Consider the following 18,673-nt stretch of genomic DNA (forward strand, 5'->3'; position numbering starts at 1 on the left):
AATAATGTACAGTATGTGGAAAATAATGTGTTTTTTGAACCTTAAACCGCATAAACATTTTATTACACCAAATACACAAAATAATGTTCTTTTTAGCAACATCATATGACCCCTTTAAACTGGTGAGTTATAGATATAACATGTCATCGTACATGAACTTTAAAGATAATTATAAACATTCAATCCAAGTTGTATATTCTGATCTCATATTTATCCTCATGAATCCATTGCTTATTGAAAATCTGCCAGTTTTTCTTCTTCCACAGACTGTCAGGATACAGTGTTTTCCCGCTTAGATTCCTCATAAAGTGGGTATGATTCATAGGTCAAATGAAGAGCGCACACTTCAAAATGTCACAGTGTTCTTGTGTACATCTTTGTGTAGGAATGGTAGGTGTTTCATAGAGTTCACCGTGATGCCGAAGCTGATGACAAAGTGTCTGGAGAAATGCATTGCTTATTATACAGTGCTTTCAGAATAGAAACCAATATAAATGGAGAACGGATGACAAAGAGGAAAATCTGTCAAAAGGTCATAGCATAAGCAAAAGTGGTTGAGTCTGTGGTGCCATCAAAGCATTTCTCTGCATATCTGATCATCTTGACTATCTGTTTGTCTGACTATTAGCATTTAATTAGATGCGTCAATAGAGTGTTTTGCATTTAATTTAATGAATAGGAAGAGCAGCCAAATATTGATGATATTTCCCAAACTAATATCTAATGATCAACAATGACTGAATATCAAGTCTGTCAAATCAGAACATCTTGGCATATTCTTAGCAGGTTTTCTCTGCAAGGGCTTCAGAAGAGCATCAGAGCCTTGGTAGTCTCCGCATCTAATTTTACAGCTCACTGCTTTGATTCATGGAGCTCTTAATGGCAATAAGACGACGTTATAGCAGAAATAAGACAGGAATCATCTATTACAATAGTAATGCTTCTATATGCCACTCCAACAAATAGTAAAGAAATGCCCTGGGAACTAAGCTTCTGTATTGTATTTCAATTGAAATAGATTAAGTGTTGAATGCACATTTTAATACATGGTCTGGGCAAGTTCTTGTAAGCACACGGACAGTTTTTCATTAAAGAAAGATTATGTTTTATCCATAATCGCAGGGTATTTCTGTCATCTCCCGCTATGCACTAAAAATAGCCTGAAGGTATTAGTAATGCCATGATGACATATTCTGAAATTTCTTAAAGCGTTTTGTTTCTTATTTATTATTTATATTAATAATAAATAATTATTTATTATAAATAATTATATTATTTATTATAAATAAATAAATAAGACAGAGAGAAAGAAAAACATGTCACAACAACTACTGTAATGTAAGTAATTAGGTAGTGGAACTGTGTATAATTTAGCTAAGGTTATTTACAGGATACTGGGAATATTAGATTGTCACTAATTAACCAGCCACTCTCACCAAATGCAATCATTTCTGAGCTTAAAAGCATGAAAAAAATGAAAGAAAAAATGAAAAATGGAGAAAAAAAAACCAAGAAAGAAAAATGCACAAATCACATCAGAGATTGTTAAATCATTACTCAAAGTTTCTCGACTGAGAAATCTTTTGTACTGTTGAGGCTATTCAAGCTGATCATGTTTGGGTTCAAACTTGATTTTATTACGCTCTAAATAACAGACACTGTTGCTATTTCATGTTCTGTGTCTGGTAATTGGATGCATAAGTCTGGAAAGAATCTGGTTCCAATTATTTCTTTGTCATCACACAAACAGCATTTCTGCCTTCGGCTTTGTAGATTACCAACCATTTAATTCGGAAACTAAAAGTCTATACAAGTAGAGTATGTGAACAGTAATTTATATTTCATTCTTCTATATATCAGCAGTTTACCCTGAAGAATCAAAACATTATTTTGACAGCCCGACATAGCCAACATATATTATTTTACAAACTTACAGTTTATACAACAGCCTTTTTTGTGCAATAGCTGACCATCAATCCATCCATCCAAAACTATACAGATAAGGCCTATAACATCTTGATAAACTTTCAGATCATAGTTGAATTTATTAGGCTGAGTTTTATGAGACAAATGATCATCCATTAACTCTGAAAAAGAAAAATAATTCATGACCATAAAATAAACAAAGAGAGACATATTTACACTACCTTACTGACCAATGACAAATCACACATCTAATTGCAATGCAAGATGGCATTAGTCAGACTTCATTAGACAGAAATCTCTCTGTGAATCTTCTGTAACGTCACATCACCACTCACACCAGACACTGCTGCTAATGAATGCATGGCCATAAAATGATTACTAACTCCCTCTGGTAAATGTCGCTATTGTTCATAAGTGGCTTGGATAGACCTTTTTGTGTTAGTTGGAGAATTTAATGCTTTCCTTCAGACAGATGGGCTGTTGGTGTTCTCCACGGTCCAACAGCACTGTCCTGTGCACCAGAAAGAAGGCAATTGTGACAGCAGGAACATCCACAAGGCAGTGGAGGGAAATGTGTTGTGGCCGCAAGAGCTTTGCTCTTTTCAGTGCCAAAATAATGACTTTGTTATGCCTAACCTCTTTATGAAATCAGATTACAACTTGTTCTGGGTAAATGAGCAAATTCTAAATTAATTTGCAATGTAGTACACTAGAGATGCATTATACAATGATGAACTGGTTTGTTTACATATTGCAATGAAAAACAAAAATTCAACAACCTTGGTTTTTAGCGATAGTGTCCTGGTATTTCATGTTTTTAATATTGGAGATAACAGTTCATGAAAACATTAGACAAGCTACCCACAAATCTTAATGTACTTATAAAAATACAGTAGTCAGTAACAGCAGAGTGTATTGGTACTTGAAAAATGGTACTCTGCATACTTACAATATAATGTCTTACTCATATAAAAAAACAGATGTAATACAATCACCTGAGAATATATTTGTAAGCATCATCATTTGCCATTCTGAGGGATTCAGCACTGGACACTACTTGTGATTATAATCTATATCTTCAAAGCAAGCCAGACAGGCCAACAGGAGCTCCTAACACAGACATATTACTAGTGCATTCCCTGCCATCTGGGATCTAAGACTGGCCAGTAGGGTTTATCACATCAAAGATCCATTAATTCATTTTGGAAAGAAGGGTGGGACAGGTGGTTGTAAATACATAGAGGAAAAAAAACAGACCTCTGGAGGCAGACAGGTTGTCTGCTCCAAGCCACTGAGAAATGACAGAAAGGGAGGAGAGACTAGGTGAGGAACAAAGAGAGGTAGAGATAGACAGAGATACAGGCAGACAGATAGGAGTATGAAAAGGGAGAGTCTGAACAATAGTTTTATAAGGGTTTCTGTTAGGACTGTCAATTTTAACATATACAGTATGCATATATATATATATATATATATATATATGCAAATAATAATTGCTATTAATTAAACAATACCATTAAAATTATTACATTTGAAAAATCGTTTGACGGCCCTATAGGTTCTGAGCTGGATGGACATGCAGAGGAGAGAGAGGAAAGCAAGACAAAAACTGGTACAACCCACATACCTTTTTTTCTGTTAAATGCCCGGTTCATGCTTGAAAACGCTCCGTCTTTGCTGCGATTTCCTGGAATGTGCCACCTCTACCTGGTGGGATGAGAACGTATATGGAAATTTAATCCACGGAGTCTGAGAAATATGAATACATGTTTCAAAAACAAAATCCTGTGAATCTGCCCCTAAGGTTAAGTCTCCTATGGTGTGTTATTGCACAAAAATGTTACTGGCTTAAAAGTTATTGGGTTCACAAGAAATAAAAAGCAAATATCTCTGAACAAAAAAGAAAAAAGAATTGGGGGGATAAACTAAAAGCACTACAGCAGGTAGGAGGGTTATTAGTCAAAACTATAAATATTATAGGTAAATATGCCCTTCATGGTTCAAATATTTAAAAAAGTTAGACTGCGACAGTTAAATGAAAGGTGCTGTATATTTGCAAAAGCCTAAGACCACTAGAATTTTCACACAAAAAAAAAAGGTTTTAAGTCAGTTATTTCTATCTTTTGCTGTAGTGTGTCAGTAGGAAATATCAGTTTCATTTCCAAACATTCCTTTTGCCATTGATTGAAATAATCCAGTGAGATTTTTGTATACACAAGGAATCTGACAGCAGCCAGTGCTCCACACAGAGATCTATCTATCTATCTATCTATCTATCTATCTATCTATCTATCTATCTATCTGTCTGTCTATCTATCTATCTGTCTGTCTGTCTGTCTACCTTTTTTTAATAATAAGCTTAAAATGACTGAAATTGTTTACGATTGAATGAAAATAAAATTGGACTTGCATGGCTTTTAGCCCATGTCTTTGAGACCATCTATACCATGTACTCCTGAACATCAACAAAATAAACTTTTAACATGTATATGGATTTTTTTCCAGTGAAATATGATCTAAAATGAGAATCTCTCTTTCCACAATGCAACACATGTGAAACTGAAGCCTACTGGCTATTGAAAAAAGACGGGAGAGCTGTATGTACCACTCAAAACATCCTGCTTCAATGGGAAAAACAATGTGAACTGACAGAAAATGATGCTCATTTCGTTGGCACTACAGGAAAAAAAAAAAAAAAGAGATGTCCTGTAGAATTTCTTTTCACTGCATGCTATCCTAAAGCTTCTCCCTCTCAGGCATTGTCAAACATCAGGAGATAAGCTTAGCCAATGACTTATACAGGCTATGAAACAAACTAATCAAATGTTAAGCCCAATGGGCAGACATATTACAATGTTATTGTTGGATGGATGGATGCTGAAAGAAGAGATTGCAAGACCTCCTCAAGGGGTCCATGTGCACATTACTGATTTCCCTGATGCAGGAAAGACAAAAGCTTTTCATAGAGACTCTTCAGACAAATGTGTCTTTAACCTCACAGTGACTTCAACCTCATTACTCATTACTCCCACTGCCTATCTTGTTAATTTGAACATGATACAGGACAACTTTGCTGGGTATGTTTATCATTGACTTCCTGAATTTGTTGTGTAGAGCTAATCATGTTCACGGTAAAATGCACGGAGACAATGAGAACAATGCAGTTTTAATGCTGTACATAACTTAAAGCATTTTATATTCTTGTTAAGAATAACTGAGCAGCTTTCATGCCAGTACAATTATTGTTAAATGTTCAAGGTGAATACTGTACGATGTGCACTTTTTTTTTTCTCTCCTCTCAAACATTATGGTCATGATAGTAATGAAAGAAAAACTGAAAAACTGATTATGTGCTGTCTTGAGAGGAAATGCTAAGTTCCATTTAGACCCTATAGTATGAAATGCTATTACGATATAACCAATAATGTTTTAAACAAGTCCTTTCACACAACGTCTTGCAAAATATGCAATGTAAGGAGAGATGCCTATGATTTTTACAGTGTGTCTTCATGTGAAGGGTGTGGTGCTTCACTGGAGTTAAGCAGTAAATTATAGTATTTTGGGAAGACATGGCACACAAGAATGTCATTTAAGGCTTCATGACAAAACAATGCATTTATGTTTTCTTTAAAGGTGACATACCATGAAAATCTGACTTTTCCAGGTTTTAAGTGCTATAATCAGGTCCCCGGTGCATCTACCAACCAAGGAAACGTGATAAAGATTAACCCAGTAACTTTGTTTTGGTAAGCCTTTTTTTGCAAGCATCTGAGAAAACGAGCGCGTCAGATTTCGCCCCCTTGGTGACGTGGCAAAGGGATCTCATTATAATATTACCGCCCCTTAATCTGTATGTTTACACCCACGGCGCCGTCATTGTGTTTTCGCAAGCGACAACAGTGTACTAGTTCTAATGCCATGGCAAACGTTTGAGCAAAACATGCTAACTGTTCTGCCTTTGGCTGCACAGACGAGCACAGAACACTATTTAGATTCCCAGCCTCAGAGGAGACAAGCGAGCAGTGGATTTATTGATTAATTTACTGTTGCTGCTGCCACACAGATCTAAAATAAACATGCAATTTATTTCCCAGTTGTTTACCTTCACAGACATAACCGACTGTTTTTTGTAACTCGTGTGTTTTTAACGTAAACTTGTGTGTGAATGAGAACTTAGTTTAGTACTCACATGCTGTGACAGCCGCTTTCTGTCCGTGTGCTTCGGATGTGTGCGCTCAGAAAACCTTATATCTGAAGTTTAAACTCGTATGATTTAAAACTCATGATTTCAGCGCGATAAACATTATAATAATCAGAACCAAAACGGATGTTTTTTTTTTAGCAGGTACCAGCTGTAATGGCGCAGCTCTATTCTGGAAAAGGGGGCGGGGAGCAGCAGCTCATTTAAAGAGACAGGCCCGAAAAACAGCGTGTTTCTGCTTCCACTCAAAATAGGCATTTTCAAAATGATATAATAAATGATCTGTGGATTTTGAGCTGAAACTTCACAGACTTGTAAAAAGGGGCATAATATGTCTCCTTTAAACCTTAAACATTTCATTCATCCCATTTTGTACCATTTACATGATGATGACAATATGCAAGCCACTTACTGGGTTGAACCAATGAGGCATAAATCCGCAATAACGGGTTTTTGTCTTAAGAGAATGGTTTTGTCTATGACAGATGGGCCATAATACATCTGAATTATTGCAAGAGACCTTTGAAAAGCCCTCAGAAAATATGAATATACATATACATCAATATTTTTTAATATATATTTTTAAAAGTTCTTTAGATGTACAAATATTTTTTTTAAATATACATACATACAAACAAACAAACAAAGTTTATTTAGAAAATATGATAAAAGCATCAAATAAATTTTACAAGTACACAGGCACATTTAGGTTTTTTTGGCTCCCAAGAGAGCAAAGCAAACAGGCTTCAACATGACAGACTGCCAACTTTAAAAGCAAAGAGTCTGAACAGGAAGGCAGGCACTTGTATTTTTTTATTCACAGGCAATTGATCTGTCATAAAGAGCCATGGAGAGTCAAATGTACAAGGACAGTGGACATCACTGACTGAGCAGGTGGAGTCACGAATATATCGCGTCACCCCTGCCAGCAGCCTGAAGAGACAAAGAACTGGAACAACTTCGAAAGAATTGATAAATCATTCGGAGTTCTGTCACAGTTCAGAAAACTTGTGAAAAAGGGCTGACATATATAAACTGAATCATATTTACAGTCAACATTGCACAGGTTTCCTTACCTAACACATTTGCTCCACAGAAAACCGCCCAAGCCATTTCATTACAACATTCCAGAGAGTGTAAAAAAAATCTGGGTAGAATGCCCACTCTTTCCCAGTTATTCTGCTTAGCAATATTATCAGTTGCCCGGTCACACCTGGGCAAACACCTGGCTGTGCTGTCCACCTGACTGATAGCAGCTGTGTTTGTTCTCCGTTTATCACTTCCTGGCTGGTCACTCTGTCCCACAGGGGAGACCCTGAGACCTTCCTTTATGCTGAGCTGCAAAGTTCTGCTGATAATATTTAGCATCTTCAATGAGAACTCCAGCTTATGCATGTCTGAGAGAACCCAAAGCAATTTATAACGGTTGGGTGGAGAAGCTAAAGTCCTCCAGATTTGAGAACTGAGATTGCCTGGGTCCTTTTTGCTGGAGTTAAAGTACAAATAAAGTTGCAAATAGCAGTTATTAGGATCCAAGTGCAATTTGTCTTTCAACTAAAAATCTCACAAAAATTCATATTCTAAAACAATAACTGCTGTCTAAGGACTTCTGGACTACAATGTTCTGAAGTCTATCAAATACAGACCAGGCGGACAACTTAATTTGCAAATCATGTTTTCAAAAAATGTAATATGTTGGAAAAACGTTATATGCAGAAACAAATGTGGGTATAAGAGACATCTAAAACATGAGACAATGAATATAAAACACATGTTTCCATGACGTCTCATGAAATATAAAAATCAAAATGTTTTTTTTTTTTGCTTTGTAGTAGCACCAATATTCCATCTCACAACTTTTGAGTTTAGGCTGACATTTAGGCCTTTCTACCATTTACAGTTTGTTCTGCACATTCCATTTTAGGGGAGAAAAAAAACAATAATAATTATGACAATAATTTCTGAACTTCATGCTTGGAAGCCTAAAAATGGCATCAGAGAAGACCAAAAAAACATGTTCTCATGTACTTTATGCATGCTTTAACATGCACTTTACATATGCAATTCTTAAGGGTATTCTTAAGAATACAAACAAAATATCTCTCACATTCATTGAAAACAGAAGCTACAACAGGATCAGTTCTTGAAGAAAAAAAAAAGTTTAAAAAAAGACTAATACTGATATGACTTAGGAAATGGTAATTTTTTTGAATATTGTACAGTCCAAAAAAAAAGGTTAAGGCCGTTCAAAGCAGAGGAACATTCCACTGATATGACCCATCTCTGAGTCAACACTGCCAGCATTTACAACAAAACTATGCTTTCACCACCACAACTGCACTGAGAAACACAGAATGAAATAAAAATATCCTTTGTTTCCAACAGAACCCTATTCACTGAGCTCAAATAGCAACCATTCTAAAACAATGATTGTTAATTCAATCCTCTGGATTCCTTACATGGATCAGTTGTTATTCTCCGCTGAGCTCAGAGCCATACTCCAAACACTCCAGTCCTTTCTGTCAGACCTCTCCACATAAAAAGGCCAACATTCTTACCAATAATGAGAGGAGATTTCCAAAGCACCAGCCAGTGTCTTCTGCCAAATATGAACCGAATGAGAAAACCAGTGGAGAGCGCCTTTAGACGAAAGCGAAAAGATGGGTGAAATGTAGAGCCGGGCGACTTACTTGCTTTCACACAAGCTGGGATACTAAGGAGGAAGTTCCAGCAGTGCTTAATAGTTTTCAGCTGTTGGCCAGATGGGGTTATGTGAAGTAAGAGGGGCGGCGGGTTTGCAAGCAAAACTAGGTGTCTCATGAGTGTGAAAGAACTTCTTGAAAGAAAGAACAAGAGAAAGGAGACAGGAAGAGAGAATGACAGAAATAAATAGTGCTGTGCAGGGGAAAATATTTTAGATTTATATATCTGGAAAACATGGTTCCGATTGGCCAATCACAGTTTTAACAGTCAAATATCTCTGTATAATGATAGCTAAAACTGTACATTTGACCACTGTTCATAGCAACATACTAGTGCTTTCATTTCATTTAGATTTTTTTTTTTTCAACATTAGAATACACAATTGGCACTATTTTGCAACTCAAAATGTAATAACAGTAATAAAAGAGGGTTTAGGCTATTTTGCCTTGCTAACACTGACCAAGGCTGCAAGATGCATGTTTTAAATAATAGTAATAATAATAATTTTTTTATTAACTTAACTTCTTCCAAAAAGAAGTATCAGTGTTAGCAGGGCATCGGTGTTAGTAATTCACACTGAAAACTTGCTGAACACATGAAAACAAAAGTTTCCCCCACAGAAAAAAAAAAAAAACACTAACCCTAACCACAAAAATTCTGGTTCATACTTCATCCACAGAGCAACTTGAGTGCAAGACAGTAGACTTTGGCAGCTAACAGTAATATACTCACTGAAATCTGACCTATGCCTTATTCAACATGTCACAACTGTTACAGATGACCATTACACTAGACAGACAGCAGACATGGAAATAAACAGCTCATATAGATGGTGAAAAGTACAGCCATTCTCTCTTCACATCTCCAAGAAATAGAGAGGGGTGGGGTGGTGCTAGTCTTGGCATCAGCAGGTCTGAGAATATTTTTAAGGATTCCTTTCCTTTAATATGCTAAAATTTGTTTTCCTTTCCATCCTCTCGCCCCCTCCTCGAGTGGACAGATGTGGGGAGGGGAAAGTAATGCGTTTAAGACTTTGGCATTTTCCATTTTGTGAGGTAAAAGTACTTATTCTGTGGTTTGGACCATATGTTTTAAGAAGTGCAGATGTAGTCATAATCTTACAAGCACCTACCTGGTCGACATTAGCAAGAAATGTTGACAATTAAATGTTTCTCTTTAAGAAATCTGATAACACTTTCAGATTGGCAAAGGAAAAACAACAAACATAAGCAACATCAACAATGTTACCTTAAACTACTAATAATGAATGCAGAAACACACAAATGTGATACAAAATGGGTCAACTGTTCATTTTGGCGAATCAATTCCAAACTCTTACTCAACCATTAATATGTGCTACCATTAAAAAACATTCACAACAGTGTGGGTTTGCACATTCCAGACAAACTGTCTGTTAGTGCAATAGTTGTGAGTTTTTTTTTTGTTAATCTTGCTGCATCGTTTCACCAGTAGGTGGTGACAAGTGACTGTCTTTATGAGTGAGTCAATTAATTGTTAACAGATTCATTCAAAAACACTGATTTATTAAGGGACAAAACAAGTGACTGGCTTTATGAGTGAGTCAGTGAATCATTCACTCAATCGATTCTTTCAAAAACACAGAATCACTTAGTGTTACTTGGAAATCTGAAACTCTATTCCTTTGTTTGAAACGGTTTTCATTGGTGGAGCAAACTGGTAATATTGTTTAAAATGCAAGTTATATTGTATAAAATATAAAAAGATATACAGATATTGAGATATATTTTTACATGAATTGCCCAATCCTACCAACTGAAATCTGAAACTGAGAGACTGAGAGAGTTTATGTACGCAGATACATTGACTCAGTGACTTGCAGAAGATGAAAGGAAACAGAGTGGGTGAGGAGATCTTGGCTGGGAGAAAGAGGAGCACAGTCTTGTTAAGGTTTGGAAGCTAGCTGAAGTAAAAGTCTTTGCATTTCTATTTTTGCTGCACCCCAGTCTTCCTTTGCCAAGAACATACTTGTATCTGTATCTGATCATGGCACTAAAAAGGTATTGAAAAAGCATCTCCGTTCCAAAATTCCTAGTGAGCTGCCTACGTAGGGAGCATTTTAAGGCATCACTGACAAGCTCTCAACTTGTTTTTGTTAGTATTGGTTTACTGGGTTCCCACTTGCCTGCTTATTTTTAACAGCAAAATAATTTGAGCACTATTTGCTGCCTAAAGAATTTCAAATCAGCCACTTGTGAGGTTAAAGTGGTTTTCTTCATAAATTGTGATAAACCGGCCTTGATTAGCTATAATTACAGAAGAACTCTTCAAGACATACCATACCATCAACTAATAGAACAACACCAAGGTCGAGCAACGGAGCATTTTTCAATAGATCAGCTGTCAACTTTTAGCCGATGTTTTGAATTAATTTTACTGCAGGTTTGAAAAGCCTGGTCTCACACCCCACACCCGCTCTGACCATCTTACAACACAGCCACCAACATCCTCCCCCTCCCTGCCCCCAACTGCTTCTCAGCCTGCACTTAAGATCTGTGAAGATGATGTATGCAAAGTCTTCAGGAAACATAAGACAAGGAAAGCCAAAGGCCGAGACAATGTCTCTCCAGCCTGCCTCAAAGCATGTGCTGTCCTGCTGTCATCCATCTTCACACTGATCTTCAACGGATCACTGGAGCTGTGTAAAGTCCCCTCCTGCTTCAAACGCTCCACCATCATCCCTGTAAGAAACCAAAAATCACGGGACTAAATGACTACAGCTCTGTTGATTTAACGTCTGCGGTCATGAAGTCATTTGAGAGACTGGTGTTGGCCTACTTGAAGGACATTACTGGACCCTTGCTGGACCCCCTGCAGTTTGCTTACCGAGCAAACAGGTCTGTGGATGATGCAGTCAATATGGAACTGCACTACATCCTCCAACATCTGGACAAAACAGGGACTTATGCAAGGATCCTGTTTGTGGACTTCAGCTCTGCTTTCAACTCCATCATCCCGGATACCATCCTGTATAAACTGCCCCAGCTCTCTGTACCCACCTCCATCTGTCAGTGGATCACCAGCTTCCTGACAGACAGGCAACAACTAGTGAGGCTGGGAAAATTCACACCCGCACCATCAGCACTTGAGCTCCTCAGGGATGTGTGCTCTCCCCACTGCTTTTCTCCCTCTACACAAATTAATGCACCTCTAAAGACCCCTCTGTCAAACTCCTGAAGTTTGCAGATGACACCACAGTCATCGGCCTCATCCAGGACAGCGACGAGTCTGCTTACAGACAAGAGGTTGAGCAGCTGGCTGTCTGGTGCAGTCACAACAACCTGGAGCTGAACGCGCTCAAAACTGTGGAGATGATTGTGGACTTTAGGAGATAGGCCAGAGCTTGTTTTCATACAATAGGTGAATTGAGCAAAGAAATACGGAAGTTCTAAGCGGCCATGCATTATTATAATTGTTCTTTCTTGTTTTCTCGTGATCTCGACATAACGAATTGTTTTCTCGTGATCACGACTTAATTTTCTCGTGATCTCAACATAACAAAAGTTGTTTTCTCGTTATCACAACTTAATTTTCTTGTGATCTCGGCATAACAAAACTGGTTCTTTTAACAATGATTGTTTGATTTTTAAAACAATGCATCGTGAGTCTACTGTTGCTATAGTAACGAACGCAATCTTGACGGGGACATTCTTAACCTGGCTTAATGCGTTAATTGAGAGTGTTTTTGAAAAACCAAACTCAGTATACACATTATTAGTAATTAATTCTATGTACAGACAAGCAAATGAGCCCATAATAAGAACGCAATGCGTTTAATTCCGTGTTAATCATTTCCTCCCATAGCCAACTGTACGGACAACACTTAACATGGCTTAATGAGTTAAGGCAGTGTTTTTAAAAGACCAAACTCAGTAAACACATAATTAATAAAGCATTCTCTGTACAGACAAGCAAATGAGCCAATAATAAGAACGCAATGCGTTTAACACGTTAAGCGTTTTACCCATAGAAAACCGTTACAAGAAAAACGCGTTGCGTTCGCATCCTGGATTCATCTGCTTGTCTGTACATAATTATAATTTACTAATAATGTGTTTAATGAGTTTGGTCTTTTAAAAACACTCTCTAAACGCATTAAGCAACGTTAAGCGTTTTACAATACCCCCTTTGAGAAGCAAGTGATCGACAGATAATAGGCCTACTTATCTTGTATTTCAGCAAATGTTGCTTCACTTAGAAATAACGTGATTTTTGTCCAGAGTTAGGCTATGCTACACATTTTATTTGTGTAATTAACTTTAAATGGTCTTAAAACAAATTGCATTCACTGCAAGCACAGGTGGAGCGCATTCAGAAGAATGCAGAGAAGAAGCCTATTCTAAAAATCTTAAGCTGCTTGGATTCAACTCACTTTATTTTCCTCGTTCGTTTGAAATAAAATTAGGCTATATATAATAATAAATTATAATAATTTGTTTGTGATTTTTATCATTAATGTAGGATATGCTGTAATATCATGTGAGTTACATGCTTGAGCTTGATGTGTGCGGTTTACAAAGAAATGTAGAAAATATAAAAGATTAGGCCACAACACTGTATAACATCATTGAACTAAATTATACACATATGTAAATCACATTTCTCATTAATATACATTTATTAACGATAAAGATAAAAAAAAAGAAAGATGCACAGTACAAGCCTACATCGATCGTTGTACATGAGAAACTGTGATGAGTCGTGCGTGCAGCAGTAATAACGTAAGATAACAGATACAATTTCAAGCAAAATTATCATATTTATTCAAGCATTTAACATTTATAAGTTAATTAAATGTCAGTAACGAACTGCACAAATTATAGCGATCAGGAAGAAGGTCCTCTGTCCCAAGCGCGTACAGCCAAAGCCACTAGAAGGCAAGCCTGTAACCATTAGCCGAAAAAGCGTAACGGCTAAATCTAACGCTTCCGGTCTGGCAGTATGTGGGAAAGGAGACCAGAGGCCTTTTTTTTTAATGGATGTCAATGGAGGAGAGGCTTCACTACGCTGTATTTTTTTTAGAGTTTACCATGAAAAAAATGCCGTTTTATAAGAGAAGACACTGACTTTTTGCGACAGGTGGGATTCAGCTTACGGCACTTCCCATTCATTCCTATGATATCCATAAACGTCGAATGAGTGTCATATAACTCTGACTTTTTGTTGCTGCCGTGTGTTTTGAGTTTGAGCTCCGTCAAGTTATTCAATGATGTCAAGGCTATAATGTGATTGGTTATTAAGGGACACGTGATCCAAGTTAGCCGTTACGCTTTCTCCAATAGTAAGTAATACAGACCTTCTCATCTCCCAATTAGGGATGCAACGATTATAGATTTTGTTGGTACGATTATTGTCTGAGGAATAATCACGGTTTTACGATTATGACGAATAATGTAACAGTTACTAAAATATTATTGTAATCAACTGTCATTCATACGTATTAATTTTAATAATATTTATAATAATTCATATGATTTTACATGTGGCCTGAGAAAATCATGTCTATTATTTTGGTTTGTGAGATCGCTGCCCCGTGACTTTTATTAATAAAATAGATTAAATAGCCTACTGGAGAGACGCAGGTAGGCTAATTCACACAGGCAACTGTCACCTCTCTCTCTCGCTCTCTCTCTCGAATAATTCATTCAAGTAGCTAAATGTTATAATTAATTCGAATAAATGTGATATTACCGCACTATTTCATCTCTTTCTGATCTGAAGCAGGCAGAATGCAGAGCTAACGTGCTGTAGCTTCGTGTCAGGAGGTTCTTGCCTTCACATCGTGCATTAAAATCGTTCAATGTACAGCTAGCCGTGCATTAGCCTATCCCTTATGTATTCGCTCTTTAGCAGCAGTTTTTTACAGCAATATTTAAATGACACCCTGGTCATTCTTGATGTACCCAAAATGGTCCCACACTATCGATAGGCATTTCTCTGGTGGAAATAAAGCTTCGCTGTTTGGTCCCTCTGTCACAGTTAATCTAATGCATGTAGTAGCCTCCGTGCCTCTGATAAGCACGTCATTTTAAGCTGGTGCACCGCTAGTGTAACTTTGTTTTCGTTTTGCGCAAGCTGCAACAGTTCCATTCCGTGTAACAGAAACACTCAGTTTAGCGGAACCTTTACGATTAATTAACCGTGACGTTTTAAAACACGGTTAATCGCGAAACCGGTTAATCGCTGCATCCCTACTCCCAATAGTAAGACAATCTCTGGTACAGCATAGTGGATATTGTAACAACTCCCCATCAATAGTTCTGTACTGCCACCTGTTGGCGCAGTTGTGTAACTTAGAGAACAACCTTTGTTAAGTTGCGATAACGACAAAAACAACTTATGTCATGTCGAGATCACAAGAAAAATAAAGTTGTGATCATGAGAAAATAACTTTTATGTCATGTCGTGATAACGAGAAAACAACTCTTGTTATGTTGTGATAACGAGAAAATTAAGTCGTGATCACGAGAAAACAAGAAGAAAAAAAAAATAATGCATGGCCGCTTAGAACTTCCAGTCTACGCTCTTCAATAATTTAGGGTTTGAGTTAGTTCACCAGAATTTATTCAGGAAAGCTTGAAAGGCCAGGGTCTGATGATGTCTCTTGATATGTTTCTATAATGACTCATGCTGCTTCACATAAAAAGAACACTAAAAATGACAAAGGAACAATGAATAAATAATTTAAGAAATTCAGAGCCATTTTGCTGCAAAAACGTTTGAGTGCTTCATAATTAGAAAGTATTTATATATCAAACTATAGGTGAGGAGTCCCATTCTCACAAGGTCCAAAGTTTGCATTTTGCCACAACTAATAATGGCGAGATATAAATGACCAGTTATAAATATTTCTTACCTCTTACCTTATTTTTGGGGTGTTTTGTCCTTGCACATGTTGAAAAACAGTGAAGGTGATTTGTTTTCTCTTGCAGCACCTAGTTCCTCTTTTGCTCTGTGAAATTGCATCTCTCAAAAAAAGTACATCCATGGAGTTCAGACTACATTTCTTACAATTCAATTTAAAACCATTTATTAAATTGCAGTCCCAATTTTTACTTGTATTTGGAACTTGAAAAGTGTTCATTTTGTATCCTGCTTCAGAAATACACAAACACAATGCCCAATGCTTCAGATATATGCTCAGTGCTAGATGAGCTAGAGTGCATATGTTTCCACAGTAAAGATGATGGTATAGAATGTTTTGTTATTAGTTTAAGTATTTGCTATTGACTGTTCAAATGCGGAGTTTTGCGCATCGTGTGCGTGTGTGTGTGTGTGTGAGAGAGAGAGCGCGAGAGAGAGAGCGCGAGAGAGCGAGAGAGAGACAGAGAGAGACAGAGAGAGAGAGAGAGAGAGAGAGCGAAATGTACAGTATTTGAAAAATAATGTGTTTTTTGAACATTAAAGCATGTCAACATATTCTGTTACACCAAATACACAAAATAATGATCTTTAAAAAAGCATCATATGACCCCTTTAAAAAATTAAGCAGCACAACTGTTTTCAACATTGGTAATAGGAAGAACTATTTCTTGAGCACCAAATCAATGAATTCTGAAGAATCATGTGACACTGAAGACTGGTATAATGGCTGCTGAAAATTCAGCTTGGCAAACATGGGAATAAAAAACATTTTAAATGTATTCAAACTGAAATATAAAATATATTTCACAAATATACTTTTTTACTGTATTTTTAATCACATAAATGTGATAACATAAAAACTATTATAAAACATATTATTATATACTTTAAATTTCATAAAAGTATATTTTTTAAATATGTCAGAAAAAAAAGGAAACTGACGATTAGAGAATGTTTCCTCTATCCAACATACAGTCTGACAGCCCTCAAAATGTAGCCTCTCATATCCCATGATTACCTCTCTCTGCCCTGCAAGGTCGCATATTGTGGTACATCAGCGAGAGAATCAGAGGCTCCTGCTCTATATATGTAAAAACTGAATTACAGCCAGCTCACTCTGTCAAAGGCAATGTACCCGCGGCTACAGAGACGATGGATCATGATCAAGTGAACCTAGAGCATCGGGGTTCCCACCAATGTGTAACCCTCTCTCTCTCTTACACACACCTCTGTCTAGACCACAGATGGGAATATGCTGCATTTCCGTTTCAAACAGTTAACGCTAATGAGAGAGGAATATAGGATCTGTAAACACTGCACTGAGGAGACCTAATTGCCAATTAGTTAGTTTGCAGTGGAACCATCTGAAGTTACTCTGCAAACATGAGAAGCACCTTTCAACATATGAAACACCATTTTTGATCATCTCTGATCTGATTTATACATCTCTGATTTATCATAAACCATTACTGAAATTTGTGTTGACAGTGGAGTTGGCAGATATAGGTCAAAACTTTTGTCATGTTGAAGAAGAGAAGAATGACACATTTCCTATGGGACAAATATGCAGAATATGATTCGACTTCAGATGTCACTGGAACAAACCAAAAAACATAAAATTAAACAATTCTACAACCAAAGTTGTGAATGGCACCACTGCACTGTCCTAGCCACCGTGGACAAGACCACGTAATATTGTGAAACTTTGCATCACTTCAACAAATTAGTAAAAAAAAAAAAAAAAGGATGCTAAAAATCTAATGGTTTTTAATGTAAAGAAGTAGCTCTAAAACAACGCCACTTGTGCCACATGTAAAAGAAAAATCAAATATTGCAGCCGTTGTGCAGACAAACATTGCCAACTACAAACTTGCTCAGTGTTCATCCCAAAGGGTCCTGAAAAAGAAATCACAGGCAAAGAGGATCAGAAGAATCTGGTTCCAAGTGGTCATAAGTAACTCCACACTTCCTCCATTCTGAGAAGAGAAAGTCTAAATGTAGTGCCGAATGAAAACAAAACAATGTTCTAAGGAAACTCACAAAGAAAACGATCAATCCTTCACTTAAATATTTAGAAGCAATGTGAAGCTAAATAGCTTTGTCCCTATGTGCATGAAACCTTATAACACAAAGCAGAGAAATCGGGTCTCATCTAAACAAGATCATAATCATCTGTAAGTCAACAAATAATTTGTTTGATAGAAAACAGCACGATTAGAAACCATGGGAGGTAAAGATGCTGTGTGACTACCAGTGTTGGGCAGTAACTAGTAACGTAGTTACTGTAATAATATTACTTTTTGCAGTAACTAGTAGTGTAACTAATTACTAATAAGATTTCAGTACAAATAATACTATTTTCATAATTTTCACGACTCGCACATGAATGTGATGTCCCCAGTGCAGCAGAATATGGAATATGGAAAAGCTTACATTCAGCAGATAGAAATATTGCATTATATTGATTTTGTCAGTAAAAAACATGATCTGAACACTGTTGTGTAAGTTGTGGCTTTACTTTACTCCGGCATTACATCCCACCCACATCCCTCCGATCAGCATCTGGTACATTATATTACTATAATTAAAAATATTTTTGGAAAATTCAAGTTTCTTAAAAACTTATGTGATTTGATCAAATACATAATGAAATATAATCGTATATGGGTAATGGAGAAATTACAATTAGCTTCAAGCTACACATGACAATTAATGAGATTAATACAACACTTCTACTTGAATGTCACTATCAATCACTATTGAGTGCTTGTAATAACTTCTGACTGCAATCGAATGTGGATTTTGGTCAAATTATGAGGCAGAAATATGTTGTTAGTAACATTCTAGAAGAATTTTATGGGAAAGATACACAGTTACAACTTCTGTGGGGCGTGAAGAAAAAGTAATGTAACTAGTAGTGTAACTAATTACTGTTGCCAG

At 36.7% G+C, this 18,673-nt stretch overlaps 1 protein-coding gene across 6 annotated transcripts in view; it reads right to left on the minus strand.

Moving 5' to 3' along the window:
• Positions 1-18,673, minus strand: part of LOC107657514 (PTB domain-containing engulfment adapter protein 1-like) — a 69,325-nt gene that overhangs the window by 13,115 nt on the left and 37,537 nt on the right. For 2 of the 6 annotated variants that reach the window (XM_016445629.1, XM_016445623.1), the window contains exon 2: positions 3,554-3,633. In XM_016445629.1, coding sequence (XP_016301115.1) covers positions 3,554-3,581 — 28 coding nt within the window. In that variant the 5' untranslated portion in view covers positions 3,582-3,633. Of the gene's footprint in view, positions 1-3,553; positions 3,634-4,097; positions 4,127-5,261; positions 5,274-8,685; positions 9,194-15,725; positions 15,838-18,673 lie in introns of those variants that run through there. The other 4 variants (XM_016445626.1, XM_016445625.1, XM_016445627.1 and 1 more) reach the window with 4 other exon arrangements.

Source organism: Sinocyclocheilus anshuiensis, unplaced genomic scaffold, assembly GCF_001515605.1.
Source record: "Sinocyclocheilus anshuiensis isolate Anshui unplaced genomic scaffold, SAMN03320099.WGS_v1.1 scaffold179, whole genome shotgun sequence".
In the NCBI taxonomy this organism is placed as follows: domain Eukaryota; kingdom Metazoa; phylum Chordata; class Actinopteri; order Cypriniformes; family Cyprinidae; genus Sinocyclocheilus; species Sinocyclocheilus anshuiensis.